Source organism: Lynx canadensis, chromosome A3 (genome assembly GCF_007474595.2).
Source record: "Lynx canadensis isolate LIC74 chromosome A3, mLynCan4.pri.v2, whole genome shotgun sequence".
NCBI lineage: Eukaryota > Metazoa > Chordata > Mammalia > Carnivora > Felidae > Lynx > Lynx canadensis.
Window position 1 is genome coordinate 128,406,472 of NC_044305.1, and position 18,082 is coordinate 128,424,553.

Below are 18,082 nucleotides of genomic sequence, written 5' to 3' on the forward strand. Positions count from 1 at the left end.
GTGAAGTAAATCCCAAACTGCATGAAATCTGATTTGTTGGGTGTGTGGATCTGAGATCTTGTGATTGTTTTTGTAAATAATATGGAAGAAAAATAGCTTGTCGCTTATGTGAAAAGGGATTTGGAGATATTGGATAGAAGGTAGTGTTGTTGGCTTATTATAGTAAGGGAGAAAGGTAGGAGGTAATATTAAGAGGTAAATTATTGGATATAATGGAAGAAATTAGTGTTGTCAAGAATAAAACATGAGAAATGGTCATGGAAAATATGTTAAAAACCATTGGTGATACCATCCCTCGGAAGTCGTTTGGAGAGTGCCGAATCCTAACCACTAGACCACCAGGGAACTTGGAAGTCCTTTGGAACTGGCAGAGGATGGAGTTTTGGTTGGGGAGATGCTCAGTTTCCCAAAATTCACGGGATCTGCCTAAGAGTGGATAGTACTTTTGTTGCAAAAAATATAGAAGAAATAAATAGAGGGTATAAGAATATAGGAGGAGATTCTGGAATTCTCCTTTTCATATCCTCGTCATTCAGTACATTACACACCAGGTTTTTCACCATTGGTGCCCACTTCTCAAATTGGGAAGCCATTCAGGAAGTCCTGAAGTACGCCTGTTACCAAAAAGTGTTCATTATGAAGTAGCAATTTTTTTCCTCAAAAGAGTGCTTTTAAAATTTCCAGTCTATGTTGTAAAGTGAGGCAAATTTAAAACACAGTTCCTTCAGGGGCACCTGGGTGGCTCAGTCGGTTAAATGTCTGACTTCAGCTCAGGTCATGATCTTGCAGTCCATGACTTTGAGCCCCACTTTGTGCTCTGTGCTGACAGCTCGGAGCCTGGAGCCTGCTTCGGATTCTGTGTCTCCCTCTCTCTCTCTCTCTGCCCTTCCCCTGCTCAGGCTCTGTCTCTTTCTCTTTCTCTTTCTCCAAAATAAATAAACATTAAAAAAAATAAAACTCAACAGTTCCTTTACAGTATGTCATGTTCTCTTTTCAGATTCTTTATCAAAAAGTGAATGTCCAGATCCATCCGGAAGGAGGAGAGAGTATCAGTGTTTCACCGTTAATTAGTAAAGCGCTCCACGAGGTGAGTTAGTCTGCGAGGGAGGAGTTTGAAAGGTGACCATGAGTGGAGTGAAATGGGAGTCGCCTGGCCGTGTGGGTGTGGGAAAACTTTTTCTTTTAAACGTTTTGTGTGTGTGTGTGTGTGTGTGAAATACAACATTCATATTAAAAAAAGAAAAAGTACAGAAAAGTGTCCAGCTCCATAAATTATCACAAAGAAAGTAGCCATGAAGCCACCAGATAGAGAAATTAGTATGACCAGCCTTCCACAGGTCCCCCTGCACCCTGTCCCAGCTTAGTTTCTAGCTCTTCTTTTTCCTTCCGGAAATCACCAGTGTTGTGACACCAGATCTTTGTGGCTTTTGTTCTTATTTTAAGGAATTTTAATACCCATCACACCCCTCCCAATACGATTTGACCTATTTTTGTACTTAATAGAAATGGCTGTGCTCCATAATTTTTGCGAGATTCCTTCATGTTCTTACACGTGTATAGTTTATTCACTGTTCTGCTGTGGAGAAATTAGTTGCGGTGTGCGTATTTTACAGTTCATCCATTGCGATGTTGACTGGCGTTGGTGTCTTTTTACTTTTGGCTACTAGAGATGAGGCTGCATCAGCATTTTCTACGTGTTGCTGGCGCACATGTGCATACCATTCTGTCCGGCATCTGTTTACCTCGGCCTGGAAGCGTATGTTAGCGGGTATCTGTACGTTTAGCCTCCTCAAGAATCCCAAATGATTTCCAAAGGTGTTTTACCATTTGCTCTTTTTTTTTTTTAATTTGTTTTTTTTTTTCAAGTTTATTTTATCTTAATTATTTTGTGAGAGAGAGAGAGAGCGTGCACGCGCGCACGGGAGGGGCAGAGAGAGGGAGAGAGAGAATCTCAAGCTGGCTCCTCACTGTCAGCGTGGAGCCTGGTGTGGGGCTCGAACTCACGATGCGAGATCATGACCGGAGCCAAAATCAAGAGTCTGACGCTCAGCGACGGAGCCACCCAGACGCCCCCGACTGCACTTTCAGGAGCAGTGTTTGGGTTTGCCATTTATTCCGGTCTAGCAATTTGGCATTGTTAGCTTTTTAAAAATCTTAACTCTTCTCTTAAGTATTTAGCGGTATCTGTTTGGGATCTTGGTTTGCATTTTTCTCATGACTAATGAGATGGAATTAGCTCTGGAGACCTCTTCTTTTGTGAGGTGTCTGTTCAGTTCTCTTGCCCATTTTCTATAGAATTTTTCTCCTTTTCCCTTGCCTCACTGAGATTTTTGTGAATAAAATATGTCTGAGCCACCTAAGTGTGTACGTGCCTTAGGATAGTTCATCCTGGGAGAGAAAGGAAGAAGTACTTGCGCCCTGACACCATTTTTCTTTTGGTCAGTGCTGGCTCCATGGCCATTCACTCTCCAGACCTGCTTCTAAAAACATAAAATTGTCATTTTTTTTTAGGTTGAAGAAAGTAGCCCAGTTTTTGACATTCTAATTGGGTCAATTAAGAGATAGTAATTCTCTTTATAGATTGGTTTTCCACAGGATTCCTTTAAATGGTAAGCTTCACTTTTTTTTTTTTTTTTTAATGTTTATTCTTGAGAGAGAGAGACAGACAGACAGAGACAGAGCAGGAATGGGGGGACGGGCAGAGAGAGAGGGAGACACAGAATCTGAAGCGGGCTCCAGGCTCCCAGCTGTCAGCCCAGAGCCTGACACAGGGCTCGAACTCTGGAACAGCGCGAACATGACTTGAGCTGAAGTTGGACGCTTAACCGACTGAGCCACCCAGGCGCTCCTAAGCTTCACTTACAAAATGTGAAACGTCATTCATTTTTCTGATACCTATTTTGGAAGCCATCTATTGTGGAACATTAGGTGCACCTAATCTTTTTTTTTTTTTTTTTTTTTTAAATTGGCTGTATCCATTTTGCCAAACTCCTTTGCAGTTGTGTACTATATAGTTACTTTTAGACATCTGATACAAAGTTTCAGTTGCAGAATCTATTCATGGAGTTTCTGCAGAGATATTATTCCTCGTGGGTTATGTATGACTACGCCATTTCCGCAGTTCGTTCTTTTCTATTAAAATTCAATTTGACAAACCTATTGAATATACCGGTGTAACCCTAGTTCAGTGCCGAGTGATCTGAGGATCTCAGAATGGGAGATCCTTTTGTGCTTCGGGAGTTTTCCCCTATTCTTCCTGTGATGGTGACTTCAGGACAGCATCCACCAATCGATTTTTCCACAGTGAGGAAGATGTCCTGTATCCCACCGTGGCCGCCAGCCACATATGCCGTGGGTACTCGAAATGTGGCTAGCACACCGAAGGAATCAAATTTTAAATTTAATTTCATTTTAGTTCAATTTAAATAGCCACATGAGGCTTCTGGCTACCAGCATAGGTATTGCAGTTGGAGAAGATTAGACACCGGGTGGAGGATTGTGTGCCACCGTCAACACTGCAGACAGTGGACTTTTTTGTCGTGGGACTCCTCCCTCTGGATGGAAGCCGAAGTGTTTTCTAGGGGCCTGGAGTGTGGTGGATACGTTTCTTCTTTGGCATGCTTTGACTTGTAGTCGTACTGATTACCGTTTGTTTTCACTGGATGTGAGAGCACATTAAATTCTGTGGTGTTTTCTCCGTGGGACTCAGAACACTTGTGGCCAGCAGTCACCGAATGTCCTGTGTATCAGGAGGAAGTTGGCCAACTGTACCATCTTTCAGGGTCCAGGTGAAGACCTACTTTCAGTGAGATCTTCTTCATCCCAAGTTTTGTATCTTTTGAGCCTCTGGTGCTTCTCCAGCGGTTCAGCCACATCTCCCACCTTCCCATCTGTCTCTCTCGCCTTGTCTCTTTTCACGCCTCCCAGACATGCGCTGGGCTGCAGTCCTACTGACCTTGCCACCGTTCTCCGGAGTTGCCTCTGTCACCCCTTCGGTGTTACTTTCCTGGCTGCCTCTGCTGCCCTTCTTGCCTTGTGCTCTGGTCATCTCTTTTACGCTTTGAGCCCATCTGAAGTATCATTTTCTTCGTCAGGTTTTCCTTGAGTTCTCTAATTACTGTTGCTTCTGTATCCCCCACACATTCTCACATCATCGTGTCAGCATGTACGTGGTATTATGTGGTCACTGGAAGTAGGTCATTTATCTTTGCACCGTCCATAACGGGGTTGTCACATGGCGAATGTGTAGGAAATGTTCGACAAAGCCCGCTTGGAAACTCCCTCTGCATACGGGTTATTCTCTGGTAAAAACTAATTATAAAGTAGATTTTAGCTTAAAATAAAAGGAATTTCCCATTTAACTCATATGTATGTGCTGTGGTGGCTGTTGAGATCTGTTATGTTTTGGCCAGCGTACAGGGTGTGTGATTTCTCTGTTCAGTATAGGATTGCAAAGTGTTTCTGCTGAGTTCAGCTCTCTAAGCTTATTCTGAATCCCCGTCTTTTATAAAATCCATGAAAAGCCTTTGTGATGTTGGGTTTCATATTTTCTCCTTCTTCAATAAATTACAAAGTGTCAACCTGGCCCTTTAGTGGCTTCTTTGGAGAAGGACATGCTGTGTCTCCACAAGTGGGTACATCCTGCTCCATTAGTCTCTTTAGTGAATGAAGGAGACCACCTTTACACGGCAGTCTTTTACTCATTCTACTTAGCAAGGAAAAGGGATTCTTCCAAAATGATTATTTTATTTATTTATTTTTTAAAATTTTTCTTTCTCTCTTTTTTTTTTTTTTTTTGTAGCTCTTTAAAAAGCTTTCTTGTCGGGGCGCCTGGGTGGCTCAGTTGGTTAAGCGGCCGACTTCGGCTCAGGTCATGATCTCACGGTCCGTGAGTTCGAGCCCCGCGTCGGGCTCTGGGCTGATGGCTCGGAGCCTGGGGCCTGTTTCAGATTCTGTGACTCCCTCTCTCTCTGACCCTCCCCCGTTCATGCCCTGTCTCTCTCTGTCTCAAAAATAAATAAACATTAAAAAAAAAAAAAAAAAAAAACTTTAAAAAGCTTTCTTGTCTTCCTGTGTCCTTTCTCAGCAAGTTGCAGAAAATCTAGATCTCATGAAGTGCAAATCTAAACCCTCAATGAACACATTATGGCTTTGATTCATGAAGCACATTTCAGAATATTATAGCTACTATTATTAGATTAAAATACAGCGCTCAGCTGTAGGTTGCTGTGCGTTACACATTAACAGTAGATATAATAACCATACTAAATTCTAACTCATAAATGAGAGCTGACTATATATGTAATCTGCTTAATGCTCAAGACTTTCATTACTCAGTTGTGAAAATAATAATTTTTATTTATATATCCAAGCAAAGTAAAGATGGAATTGCTATGCGGTAGCATTTGCATTAGTTCAAGTAGAGCCTACAGGTTTGAAGATATTGGCTGTTGTCCCCATGAACAAGATATTAGTGTATAAATAGACCAGAATGCATATTTTGTGAAAATTACAATTTTCCAGTTTCTTATTAATGTTGGTTATTATGCTTTTTAGATGTAGCAGTATTTCGCCATTTAGAGTATATTAACGTTTGTTTTTAGCTAGTATTAGTTGTATCACTTAGCCAATGGTGTTTTCCCCCCAGATAAATCCAATTAGATTTGGAAATGGATTATATATAAGATTCCCATTAAAAAATCATTTTCACTGTGGGAAAACTTGTTATGAGCGTTTTAAGTGGCCATAGATTTATACAACTAGACTAATTAATGTTTATAACTGTGGCATGGGCTAAGCATAGAGCGATTTCAAATTTATAAAAGGACTGTTTAGAAATCTCTAAAAGTGAGCAAAAGGACAGTTGGCTTTCAGTATCATAGGAAACCATTTCTTTTTCCATTCACCAGGTGATAGACATGTGGGTTATTTCTACTTATTCGCTGGAAAATATGGAAATAGAGAAATAGGTTTTGATTTCTCATGTAGGTGTATAGGAGAGGAACTGCTACATTGCATGCATATACGCGTTCAACTTTTGAAGAAATGGCAGATTGCTTCCCAAAGTGGCCACACCATTTTCCTTTCCCACCAGGAAGTGTTCAGATCCCAGCGTCTCCACATTCTCATAACACTTGTTCCTCCCTGGATTTGACGAAAGCTGTCCTTCGGGGGGATGTGTGTGGTATCTCATTATCATTTTGGTATGCTCTTTCCAAAGAACTAATGATCGTGAACATCTGTTTTTGTGCTGCTGCTTATTGAGGTGTAAGAGTTTTGTTGTTTTGTTTTGTTTTTCTAAATTCTGGCTACAAATCCTTTCTTGAGTAGGTGATTTGAAAATGTTTTTCTCTCCGTGTGTGCCTTGACTTTTTCATTTTCATAAAGTGCAAACATGTCTAATGTGGCTGAAGTCCAGCCTACCAGTACTCTTGTATCGCTTGTGCTGTGGTATTGTATCTAAGAAATGGACGCATAACTCAAGAGTGTGGGCATTTATTCCTATGCTTTTTTTTTTTTATTTTATAGTTTTGGCTCCTGTGTTTATTGATAAGGAAGTAATAATACACTTTTTGTGTGAAATAACTGTAGGCTTGAGGAATATTCTTATACGAAAAGGTGAATTGGAACTTCTTAACATACACAAAAATTAGTTCATTGAGATGGTATTTGTTTTGTTTTCTTTTATGTTTTATGATAGCTTACTCCTTCATAAAGAATTAAAAATTTTTTTAAATGTTTATTTTTGAGAGAGAGAGAGAGAAAGAGTGTGAGCAGTGCAGGGGCAGAGAGAGAGAGAAAGAGGGAGACACCGAATCCAAAGCAGGCTCCAGGCTCTGAGCTGTCAGCACAGAGCCCCACCTGGGCCTCGAACTCACAAGTGTGAGATCATGACCTGAGCCAAGTCGGATGCTTAACGGAGCCATGCAGGCATGCCAAGGATTTTAAATTTCATATTTGGTATGCACAAAGACATTAATATTTTGAAGTTTGAAAAGAAAGAGTTTCACCTGGAATGGATTTTTGTTAAAATTATCACTTTACTATCCACCCCCCCCCGCCCCCGATGTGTTGTAGAATTTTGGTTTCCAAGCTCATTGGGGGGGGGGGGGTCATTCCATTCTGTTTACTTTGTATCTCCCTAGACCTTCTGTAAGGATTCTATAGTTTTATGGTTTTCCTCAGTCTGTACCCTTAGTGCTTCAGTCCAGAACATGTCATGTCCTATTAATACCTTTTGACGTGGGACTCCCGACCTCTTGTAATGTTGAGGATCTGAGGAATCCAGGCATGGAGCCAACGAGGGACTTGGGCCCTGTTAGTTCTCTGCCTCTTTATTCCTGCAATTTTATATAAATACATAATCCCAGGCAGTGGGTCTGATCCTCTTACAGGGGATCCTTTCGATTCACAGTTCCCTCGAGAGGAGCGTTTCACAGCCACTGTCAGCATCTCAGTTCCGAGCCCCCAAATGTTGAATTCCATTGAACGTGAGTGCCTTTCTACTTTTGTTTTTAATTACCCTTAGTATTCTGGAGTACCATGAGCACATTGCAACAGGAGTTCACTGCTCCATCCTGACTGGAATTCATAATGGCTTTCTTAATTACAAAAATAACACAATCTTTTATTTTAGCAATCCATTTAAGAGGAGGCATGGGTTCAGATAACTGACACTATTTAGCATATTTTATTCCTGAAAGTTAAAAAAAAAAAAGAAATGTAAAACATCTATGATAAAATATTAATAACATTTGTTAACTTTTGATAAGAAGTACATGGAAATTTATGGTAGCTTTGGCCTTTCTACTTTTTAAAATATGAAATAGAGGTGCCTGGGTGACTCAATTGGTTAAGTGTCCAACTTCAGCTCAGGTCATGATCTCACGGTTTGTGGGTTCAAGCCCCACATTGGGCTCTGTGCAGACAGCTGGGAGCCTGGAGCCTGCTTTGGATTCTGTGTCTCCCTCTCTCTCTGCCCCTCTCCTGCTCAGGCTCTGTCTATCAAAAATTAAAAAAACATTAAAAAAATAATAAATTATGAAGTAATTTAATCAGCAGTACATTAGTATATAAGTTCTCTTTCTTCTCTTAGTTCTTTCTACCCATACCATGAAGCCCACTGCTTAGAGGTAAACATTTTTAAGTTTATATATATCTTCCAGAATTTTTCTGAGTATGAACAGATTTTCTGGATACCTATTGTCTATCTCCTGGAGAATTATTATTTTTTAAACTTAAAATGGATTCGTACTGCATATATTAATTCCACATTAAAAAAAATTTTTTTTAACGTTTACCCATTTTGGGGAGACAGAGACAGAGTGTAAGTAGGGGTGGGGCAGAGAGAGAGGGAGACACAGAATTTGAAGCAGGCTCCAGGCTCTGAGCTGTCAGCACAGAGCCCGAGGCTGGACTTGAACTCACAAACTGTGAGATCATGACCTGAGCTGAAGTTGGACACTTAACTGATTAGCCACCCAGGTGCCCCTGCATATTAATTTAAAGCTTGTTTTTTTCCATGTAATGTTATTTGTCACAGATAGCTGCCCTTCTCCTTATATACAGACCATTTATATAATGGCAGGTTAGCGGTCATTTGATGTATGTACAAAAATTTATCTTTTGCTTTGTTTTTGAACATTTAGATTATGTTTGATTTTCCTCTCTTTTAGACTGAGCCACAGTGAACATTTTACATGCACATTTTGTGTAGTCCTGCATTGCTCTGGGATAAAGTGGTGGGAATGAGCTCCTGAGATAGAGAATTTCCTATCTTCTTATAATGTATTCTCCATAACTTTGTTAAGTGCTGATTGCTTTCTTTACTGTTGTGACACCAGCACATCACTGGGAACAGAGTAGGTCCTTATTCACTTTTTTTTTTTTTTTTTTGGATAACATTGCCTGATGAGTGTTTACGTGAGACTGAGTTCATGGTGATCTGTGACATCGCGAACTGGATGATAACGTAGAGCCAGCACGATTCACAAGACTCCTGCATTTCATTCACCATGTGGTGTTTCCTCTCTCACTGAGGTCTGACCGAAAGAGGGCATGCTCTGCCCATTGGCATGCTTGTAGGAGACCGTGATCGCTCGGTCCACGGCTTGATGGTCAGGACTGTGAATCCTGTCACTTTGATTGGCTCGGAGAATCGGGGCCACGGATTTCCATTCCTCAGAGAGGCTTAGATTAGCTGCCTCCTCACCGGGCTCTGCCACTCATGTTCCAGGTTCTCTTCTTTCTTCCATCCTGCCCTTTCTTCACAGAGTACACGCATTTCTAATACATTTGTTTCGTTTCTTTAAGTTTCTTTGACTCTTTCAGTAACAAAGAATACTTTTTTTTTTTTTTACTTTTTCATCTAGACTTGGATTTAAATTCACTTGCAAAGGATACTTTTCAAATAACATGTCTCAGTTTCAGTGAAATCTGGGGGATTCGACAGTTTCCTTTCCTTTTAAGGAGGCCTTGTGATCTGAACACACGGCTCATCTGTACCATGCTGAGGGGCTTTGTGTACACGCTTTGGTTTTATACATAGTAGTGGCCACATCTTTTTCTCCTGTTGTCTTTTGCGTGCTCTCCATGCGTCTTTTTCTCCTCACTGTTTCCTCAGAACAGCTTGTGTTTGGGTCACCAGTGACCTCCTATTGGTAAATTCACGCGTCAAGTCTGTCTTTATCTTATGTGACGTATCAGTAACATCGGATACGTACTTGTTTCAGGGACAGTCTATTCGTTTTCCTTATACCTCATTGGCCACTTACTCTCACCGTGTTTGTTGGTCCTTCCTCATTTCTCTAGCTAAATGTTAGATACCTCAGGTCTCAGTCTTTAATCTCTTCTCTGTCTCTGCCGATTCCCTGGATGATTGCACCTGTGATCGTGCAACTTTGTGCGGAGGATTCTCTACGTGTAGCTTGAGCCCCGATCTTCTGCGTTCCAGGCTTGTGTGCGCGACTGCCAATCTGGCATCTGTACTTCCCTTTCTTACAGGCATCGCATCTCAGCGTGTTAAAAGTGAGCCACTGATCTTAGCATCGCACCCTTCACCCCAGCTACCGGCGGTGTTCCTTCTGTGCTCTTTCCTATGTCAAAAAATGGCAGCTCCGTCTTTCTAGTTGTTTAGGTCATAAACCTTGTCATCCTCCTCAGTTCTCTTTGTCCTGTGTAACGCAAGCAGTCTGTCAAGAAAGCCTGGTGGCTCCACTCTCCCAGTGGACTTGGAATTGGACCATATTTTACCATCACCACCGCTACCACCCTGGTTAAGTTATTGCCGTGTCTCACCTAGAGTTTTACGGTAGTGTTCTGTTTGTCTGCCTCTTTCGGCCCTTTTCCTTGCTCTAGTTGGTGCTCAATAAGGCAGCCAGAGTGATTCTTCAAAAATATGTCAGATCACGCCACATTCCGTGGAGTACAAGCTAAGCTTTTATGATCTCCTATGAGGACACCCATGATCTATCTTCCCTACCACCTGTTTGACTTGATCTCTTCTCTCCTTAACCCCCCACTGACTTTGCCCACTGTACTCCAGGCATACTGCCCTTCTTTCCATTCTCTAAACATTCCCTCTGGTCCTTATCCTTGCTGTGTTTTTCTCTCACATATTCAGTGACTTATCTTCGCTCCTTCCAGGTCTCTGCTCAAATGTCTGCTCAGTGAGAGCTTCCCCGGTCCCTGCATACACAATTACAGTGTTCCCCCTACTCCCAATATACCGCTTTATTTTTCTTCCTAGCTCTTTTCCTATCATTTATCTGATACACCTCTCTGACATGCTTTATATTTATCTTTGGCTTATCTCCTCTTGGAATACAAGAGGAGCTCTGGGTGGCAGGAGTCATGTTTTGTTCACTGCTCTGTTTTCAGTATCTACTACAAGTGTCCTTGTTGTATTTGATGTCCAAATATTTGTTGAATATGTGAAGAAAATAAATGAGGAAGGTTAAGATGTGGATATGATGGGCGTGGATAAATTCTTTTATTATAAGGGGAGGAATATTCCAGTGGGATCCAATTTGATAAATTCTCAGTTCATTGGTGAAATAAGGCAAATTTCCTGTTTGCCTATCTTTCCTAATGTACTATGAGTTCCTTGAGAGCAGGGACAATGTCTTAATCATTGTGGTAACCCTGTTGCCTAGCACTGGGTCTTAAACATAGTAAGCATGCCAGAGGTATATGTTCAGTAAATTTATTTTGTGGATGGATTTAGAACCCCAAATTATTTAATCAAAAGAGATTTAAAAATTTGGCATGGTGAAAGAAAATAAAAATATACTTCACATACCTGTATTTTTCCTAACTACAGGTCTCTTAATCTTGGTCCAGGAATGCCAGCAGATTCAAGAGGGTTTGATTCCCAAAGCCCCTGAAGTAGTGTGCTGTATTTGGGTGTGTGTGTGTGTGTGTTGTGTGTGTGTGTGTGTGGGGGGGGGGGTGTGTATGTGACTTTGTGTGTTCCTGTGTGTGCACAGCATGTGCGTTCTGTTTTCTGGAGGAATGACTTCCAGCTTTGATCGGAATTGTGTAGGGGTTCATGATTCGCAAAGGTGAAAACATCTGAATTATATAACCTGACCTGTTACTTAGCAGATGAACTGAAGCAGAGTCAGACCTTGGAGCGATTTGCTCCATGGGGTATTTTTCTATTGCTGCTTCTGACAGATTCATTCTTTCTTTTCTTTTCTTTTTATTTTGTCTTTTCTTTCTTTTCTTTCCTTCCTTTCTTTTCTTTCTTCTCTTTCCTTCTCTTTTCTTTCTTTCTTTTCTTTCCTTTCTTTTCTTTTTTCTTTCTTTTCCCTCAGACACTTCTAAAAGTAGTATCACCAGTAATAATAAAGACTATATTCTTAATGTTTTAGGTTCAGGGTGAAATTTGCTAGAAGCGTTGGGTGCAGGGAAGAACTTTGGAGCATCTAAAGATCTGTTGGAAGGGAAGGGATGGTGGATGAGTTCAGTTCGAGCGCTATTTATAATCCTTACCTATTTTATGTGTACCACCAACTCAGGTTATAGGAGGCAAACAGATTTCTCAGAAATTAACCCTTATGTTACCAGATACCAGAGATAGCAACTCCAAAATAGATTATTCATTATAGTCCTTGATCAACAAGACTCTGTAAGCCAGACTTGAGATGTGGAACTATTCTTGTTCTCGTGAACCTGGTCAGTAATGGTGTCTGTGGTAGAATTTGAGAGATACTATTAGTGCTTTGTAAGTTAACCTCTGAGCTGTGTAACATACTGATGTTAATGAGATTTCATGTTAAATTTTATGCTGGCAGTTGTTGATTTGGTTTGGGGGATTAATCTATTTCTGCTGTTATACATTCTAAGTTAATTAACAGTGTACAACTATGAATATAAAAAGTGCCAGTAGTAATCGTTTCAGGAGTAAATTTTGCCCAGCCTCCCCCCCCCCATTATATGTATTAGAATGAAAACTATTTTCCTCATTAATTATTCTAGGTAGAATATAATTCTGGTAGACTGTCCCCAAGTTCGATGCTTCTTCTGTGGTCCAAATGAGCCTTTTATTTTACTTTCTCTTCTGTAATTCTCATCAGGGAATCTCTTACGAGCCTTTTATCTTGTACATTTCTGAGCATGTCAATTTCATTTATCTTCTGGAACAAGCTTTTAATTTTCATATGTCTTAAACGTCCTGTCTGAAGTTAGCCTATCTGTATGAAATAGAGAAGTAAAGTTTAGGTTCATTTTATGAAATGGAATGATTGTTTTATAGCCTGTATTTTTTGATATCTTTCAGTTGACTTGATTTTCCTCTGAGTGAAGTTGCACTGTGTTCAAGTGCCGTTTATTTCTTACCTTGTTTGTAGTTTTAATTCTGTACTTGGATTAGTTGATGACAGTAACCATTCAATACACCCTCTCAATTAAGAAGATTATAAAGGTGAAGAAGATTTGAAATGTGGCATGAAGTCTTATTTGAATAACATTAGCTACTATAGGCACAACATATTAGGCCTGAGAAAATGTATCCTCAAACATTTCAATAGTGCAGTAAAGCCACACTTCTACATATCTATAGATATACACTATAAGTTAGGGATTTTCCCATGCTTTGAGGATATAGTGGTAAATAAACATAATCCCTACCTTTGAAAAGCTACTGTCTAGTTGGGAAGGCAAACAAAAAAAGTGAGATTATCAAAATTTTATGGTAAGTGCATGGAAACGATGCATCTAATGCTCGAGGTGCATAGGAGAGAGGGTGGGACACTGACTTAACAGGATTTTACTTACAGCAAAAATATTACAGGTCAACAAAAATATAGAAGAACATCTTTGTGAGCTTGGAGTAAGCAACAATTTCTTAAATATACAAAAAATACTAATCGTAAAGTGAAAAAAATGATAAATTAGAGTAATGTAAAATTTAAGAACTTCTATTAATCAAAAGACAACATTAAGACGATGAAAATATAATCTGCCAAGTAGTAAAACATATTCACAATTTGTACATGTAATAAGGATGTGTGTCCAGAACATGTGAAGAACTAGAGGTGAGTGGGAAAGGCAGATAACCAACAGAAGAAAGGCAAAACACTTGAACAGACACTGCACAAAAGATGGTCAGATGACCAGTGAATCTATTAAAAGCTGTTCAACTTCATTAGTCATCAGAGAGATTCAAATTAAAACCACAAAGAGATACTATTATATCCTCAGTGCTACCGCTAAAAGGAAATACACATGTAATGCTAGATGTTGGCATGGATGTGGAGTGACCAGACTGTTGTAATTGCTGGTTAGAATATAAATGTTTGGCACTATTCACTAAGTCTGGACATATGCATACTCTATGTTTTAGTAATCCCCCTACTAGATTTGTTTCCAGAAATGCATATATTCACCAAAAGATAACTATTAGCATGTTCGAGGCAGCACTATTGGTATTAGCTACACACTGGAGAGTATCCAAATACTCATCAATAGAAAAAAAGGATAAGTAAGTTCTGATATGTTCACACTATGTAACACTGTTACATTAACAGTGTAACGAGATTACACTAACAACGAATTGGACAGTCTTCAACTACTTGCAAGAATATGGATGAATTTATGTTGAATGATAGAAATCAGACCCCAAGACACACTTCCATTCATATAAAGTATAAAAATAGGCAAAACTAATTTATACTACCAGAAGTCAGAATAGCATCTACCTCGGCCACGGGGATGGCTAGAAGTGATCTCAAAAGTGGCATCTGGGATCCTGGTGATGGTCTTAGTCTAAGTGCTGATTGCATGAGTGTGTTATAATTTACCAAACTGTATGCTTGCGTGCATACATTTTTTAATGTATCTTCTTCTTCGATAAAAGGTTTTAAAGAAAGATCTCTAAGCCTGGATTAAAGACAGGAAGAGAGACTGTATCCTGGCAGTATTGTCTTTGTATTGCGATGCTGTGAATAAGTACTATCTTCTTTTCCCCCTAACCTTTTGAATTTTTCAAACCGTCTTTAATGAGATCGTATTTTCATGACACAGGAGAGTAAGTACTCTCAAATACATTCGTATGTGCTTGTGATGTTACTCGTGTGTCACATCCCTCTGCAGAACAAGTGGACCACAGGTTTTGATAGCCCGACCTGGTCAGGAAGAGGAGACACCCCTAGGCCAGTTGCGTGTGGGCAGCATCTGCACTTTACTTGTGCATCATATGGCTTCCGCATACCTATCTTGCAGTGTTATTCTAAAACCCAGGAATGACCAGAGGAAGCACCTGCCCAGCACCTGACACATAGGAACCATTTAGTAAATGGTAGCCGTCATGTCTCTTATGTAATATAAACCAGACTCCTATTAGACATCACTCCTAGAAAAAAAAATAAGTATATATATATACACATATATACATATATATTATACATATATACATATGTATAATACATACATATACATATATTATACATATATAATCTTTTTTTCCTAAGTTTGAAAGAGACAGAGCGCAAGTGGGGGAGGGGCAGAGAGAGAGGGAGAGCGATAATCCCGAGCAAGCCCTGCACCATCAGTGCTGGGCCCAGTGCGGGGTTTGATGTGGGGCTCGAATCCACGAACCCTGAGATCATGACCTGAACTGAAGTCAGATGCTCAGCGGATGGAGCCATCCAGCTGCCCCCTGATCTTTCTTATTCCTCTCTGCAAACCTGGTCCTGTCTTCATTCTTTCTCAGTAACTTGCATTGTCATTGTTTTTCCCCCCACTGCATCTAACCTTGCTTAGCTAACCATGAATGCTTGCTTGGGTTCCTGACTTATCTTCTGTTCTTTTCTTCTTTCTCTCTGCTCTTCACTAAGACCCAGCTTGGTGACCATGTACTTTATTTCTTAGAAAGTTGGAGTCAGAATCCTTGAATTTCTCTGCTTATCTGACTTACCTCAGGCCCTTTTTACTTTGAGAAGAATTAGAAATAAAAACATTTGAATTTAATATATGCATTCAGGTGGCAAAATACCCTTATGGCAACCTCATATATTCCTAGCATCACGATCCTAATTTGGCCGGTGATTATTTTAAGCTTGAACTAACACACCAACCTCCTGACTGGATTCTTGTGCCTGGAATGATATTTCTAAAACACAGATCTGAGTTTGCCACCCCATTTGCATGAACGGTTTTAGTGGCTTCCCGTCTGTCAGGCTGGCAGCGGGGGTGCTTTGGCCTGGTCAGCGGGGTTCTTGCTCCAGCTCCTTCTCTGTCCCTCCATGCTGGTGATCGATCGGCCCCTTGCCCTCGCGTGCCACTGTCCACACCTTCACTGACTTGATCAAGATTCCTCCAGTTTGCTGTGTCGTTTCATTTCATGCTCTCGTTCTTCTGTAAGTCTGCCTGAAAGTCTCTCTTCCTCCTTTGGGGGGTTGGGGGGGGGCCTGCATTCTTTCCCGATGAGATACTACCTTCTGTGTGAAGCCTTCTGTGATTGCGCCTCTGGGCAGAGGAGGTGTGGCCTCTCTTCATGTCGCGTGGCACCGTAGATGTCTGTCTACTTTAGAGGCTGAGATTGTACTGCAGGGCTGTGTCCACATCTCTGCCTCCCTCCCTGGTTTCTGAGCAGCTTGAGAGCACAGACTGTGTTTTCCCTGTTTTTGTCACCTCATTGCCTGGTGTAGGGCGTGACACCGAATGAGAGTCACGTAGTAACTGCCGTGTAAGTGAATGAATTCTAATTTGCTTCTGTGTTTTTTTTTTCCAGTTGTAAATATTAAGTAATTCAGAAATATAGCCAATAAATCGAGATGCTTGCTGTGTATTTTACATATATATCTGTATCTCGTATATCTATATAAAGAGAGACAATGTATACTTCAGATTCCTTCTGAGATTTATTTCTGGCGAAGAACTATTCTTGGCAGTGTTATTCACACAGGGACACATAGAGCTCTCTCCTCTCCACGCACGGTTGGCAAGTGGGGGGATCTTAGACACAGAATGAAGCAGAGTATACACGAGCTCCACAGCTTTCGGTAGCCCGGAGAGGTGTGCTTGGGCCGGACTTGGTGGGTCACATGCACAATGACAGGCGGACCAGGGGACTAAGTCCACACCCTGTAAATGCGGGACAGGAGCTGGAGGTAACATTGCCACTGTGTGACATCACATGCTCCTTGGCTGGGGTTGTGGCCTTACTAGCGAAGAGGGGCCTCTGCAGTGCAGGAGCTGGAATCAGCTTATTTTTCTTCGTTGATGAACCAGCTGTTTTTGGTACCAAAGCGGTGACTAAATGAGCCTCCACTGCTGTCTCCTCACGTAGCAAAGAGATTAAGGACAGAAAGGAATTCTAGTAATGCTACCACTGAAGCTATTGTGTGTGTGTGTGTGTGTGTGTGTGTGTGTGTGTGTGTGTGTGTTTCCTTCTGGTTCTTATGCCCAGTACATGTATGAAGCACTTTGTAAAGTGCTGGCACATAGCAAGCTACCATCATTATCACTCTTGAAGGGAGAAGTCTGGTTTTTCCTACATAGGACTTCCTGCTTGTCCTTTGAGGTTTGGATGATGAGTTTAAGTCTCTCATCATCTCTCCTTCCACGCTCTTCACCCCCTCCGTCCAACACATGCTAAGGAGAGGGTGTGTGTGTAATTGTCCTGATTGCTGAAATTGAGAGAAGAAACTGGAAATGTAAGGCTTAGCACCCCCACCCCACCCCACCCCAGCTGGGCTCCCTCCTGCTTATGCCTGTCCACACAAAGGGTGCATTCTGCTTTGATCTTTGTTCCTTGAGGTTACGCACATGAGGGTTATGTTATTTATTTGTTATTTTTAGTACAAAGCCCTTGAAATCCAGTGTGGTACATTACAGCACATCTCATTTTGGAATAGCCACGTATCAAGCGTGCGATAGCCCCGCATGACTGTGGCTAATGGGTTGGACGGCACTGGTTTGAGGCAGTTCTGGGTATTCGTTCTGCTCAGTTTCCCTCTGAGCTGCCATGGTGATTTTGGTTAGGCTTGTCTACTCTGTAGACTCAACTCCTCCTTGGAAAAGTTACTCCAAGACTTGCAGAAAAATTTTAGCCTAATTATGACAGTGGATTTAAGCCATGTTCTCTATTCCAGAATGAAGATAGTATTGCTGATTTCTCTGATTCCTACTTATATATTTTTAATTAAAAAAATCATGCAAGATTCAGTTGTGGGTTACAGAAAATATTCTAGCTCTTAGCAGAAGGAGTTTTTTTTTTTAATGGAAAATTAAGAGCTTTATGGAGATTAGGATTAAAAATCACTGAAAGGACTGGAGGAGCAGGCTTTAGATGTGTTTCTAAGACCAACTACTAGAAAAATTACAGAACCTGCCTGCTAGGGGAGCTGCAATCTGCCATAAATAAGCTGGGAAAGCAGAAAGCCACTCCTTATCAGTTGGCTCCAGTGGTAACTGACGACCAGGATACAAGCCAGCCTTTACACGCATAAAACTGGAGTCTGGGCACTGGGGCTTCTATTACCACTGTTGTAGAAGAATAACTAAGACTATGAAAGGGAGGGAGGGAGGGAGGGAGGGAGGGAGGAAGGAAGGAAGGAAGGAAGGAAAGCAGCAGAAG

General features: G+C 41.0%; 1 protein-coding gene across 2 annotated transcripts in view; it reads left to right on the forward strand.

Moving 5' to 3' along the window:
* The window catches only part of NBAS (NBAS subunit of NRZ tethering complex), a 333,519-nt gene that overhangs the window by 184,079 nt on the left and 131,358 nt on the right, over positions 1-18,082 (forward strand). For both annotated transcript variants that reach the window (XM_030311617.1, XM_030311618.1), the window contains exon 35: positions 998-1,087. In XM_030311617.1, the coding sequence (XP_030167477.1) occupies positions 998-1,087 (90 nt within the window). The remainder of the gene's footprint in view (positions 1-997; positions 1,088-18,082) is intronic.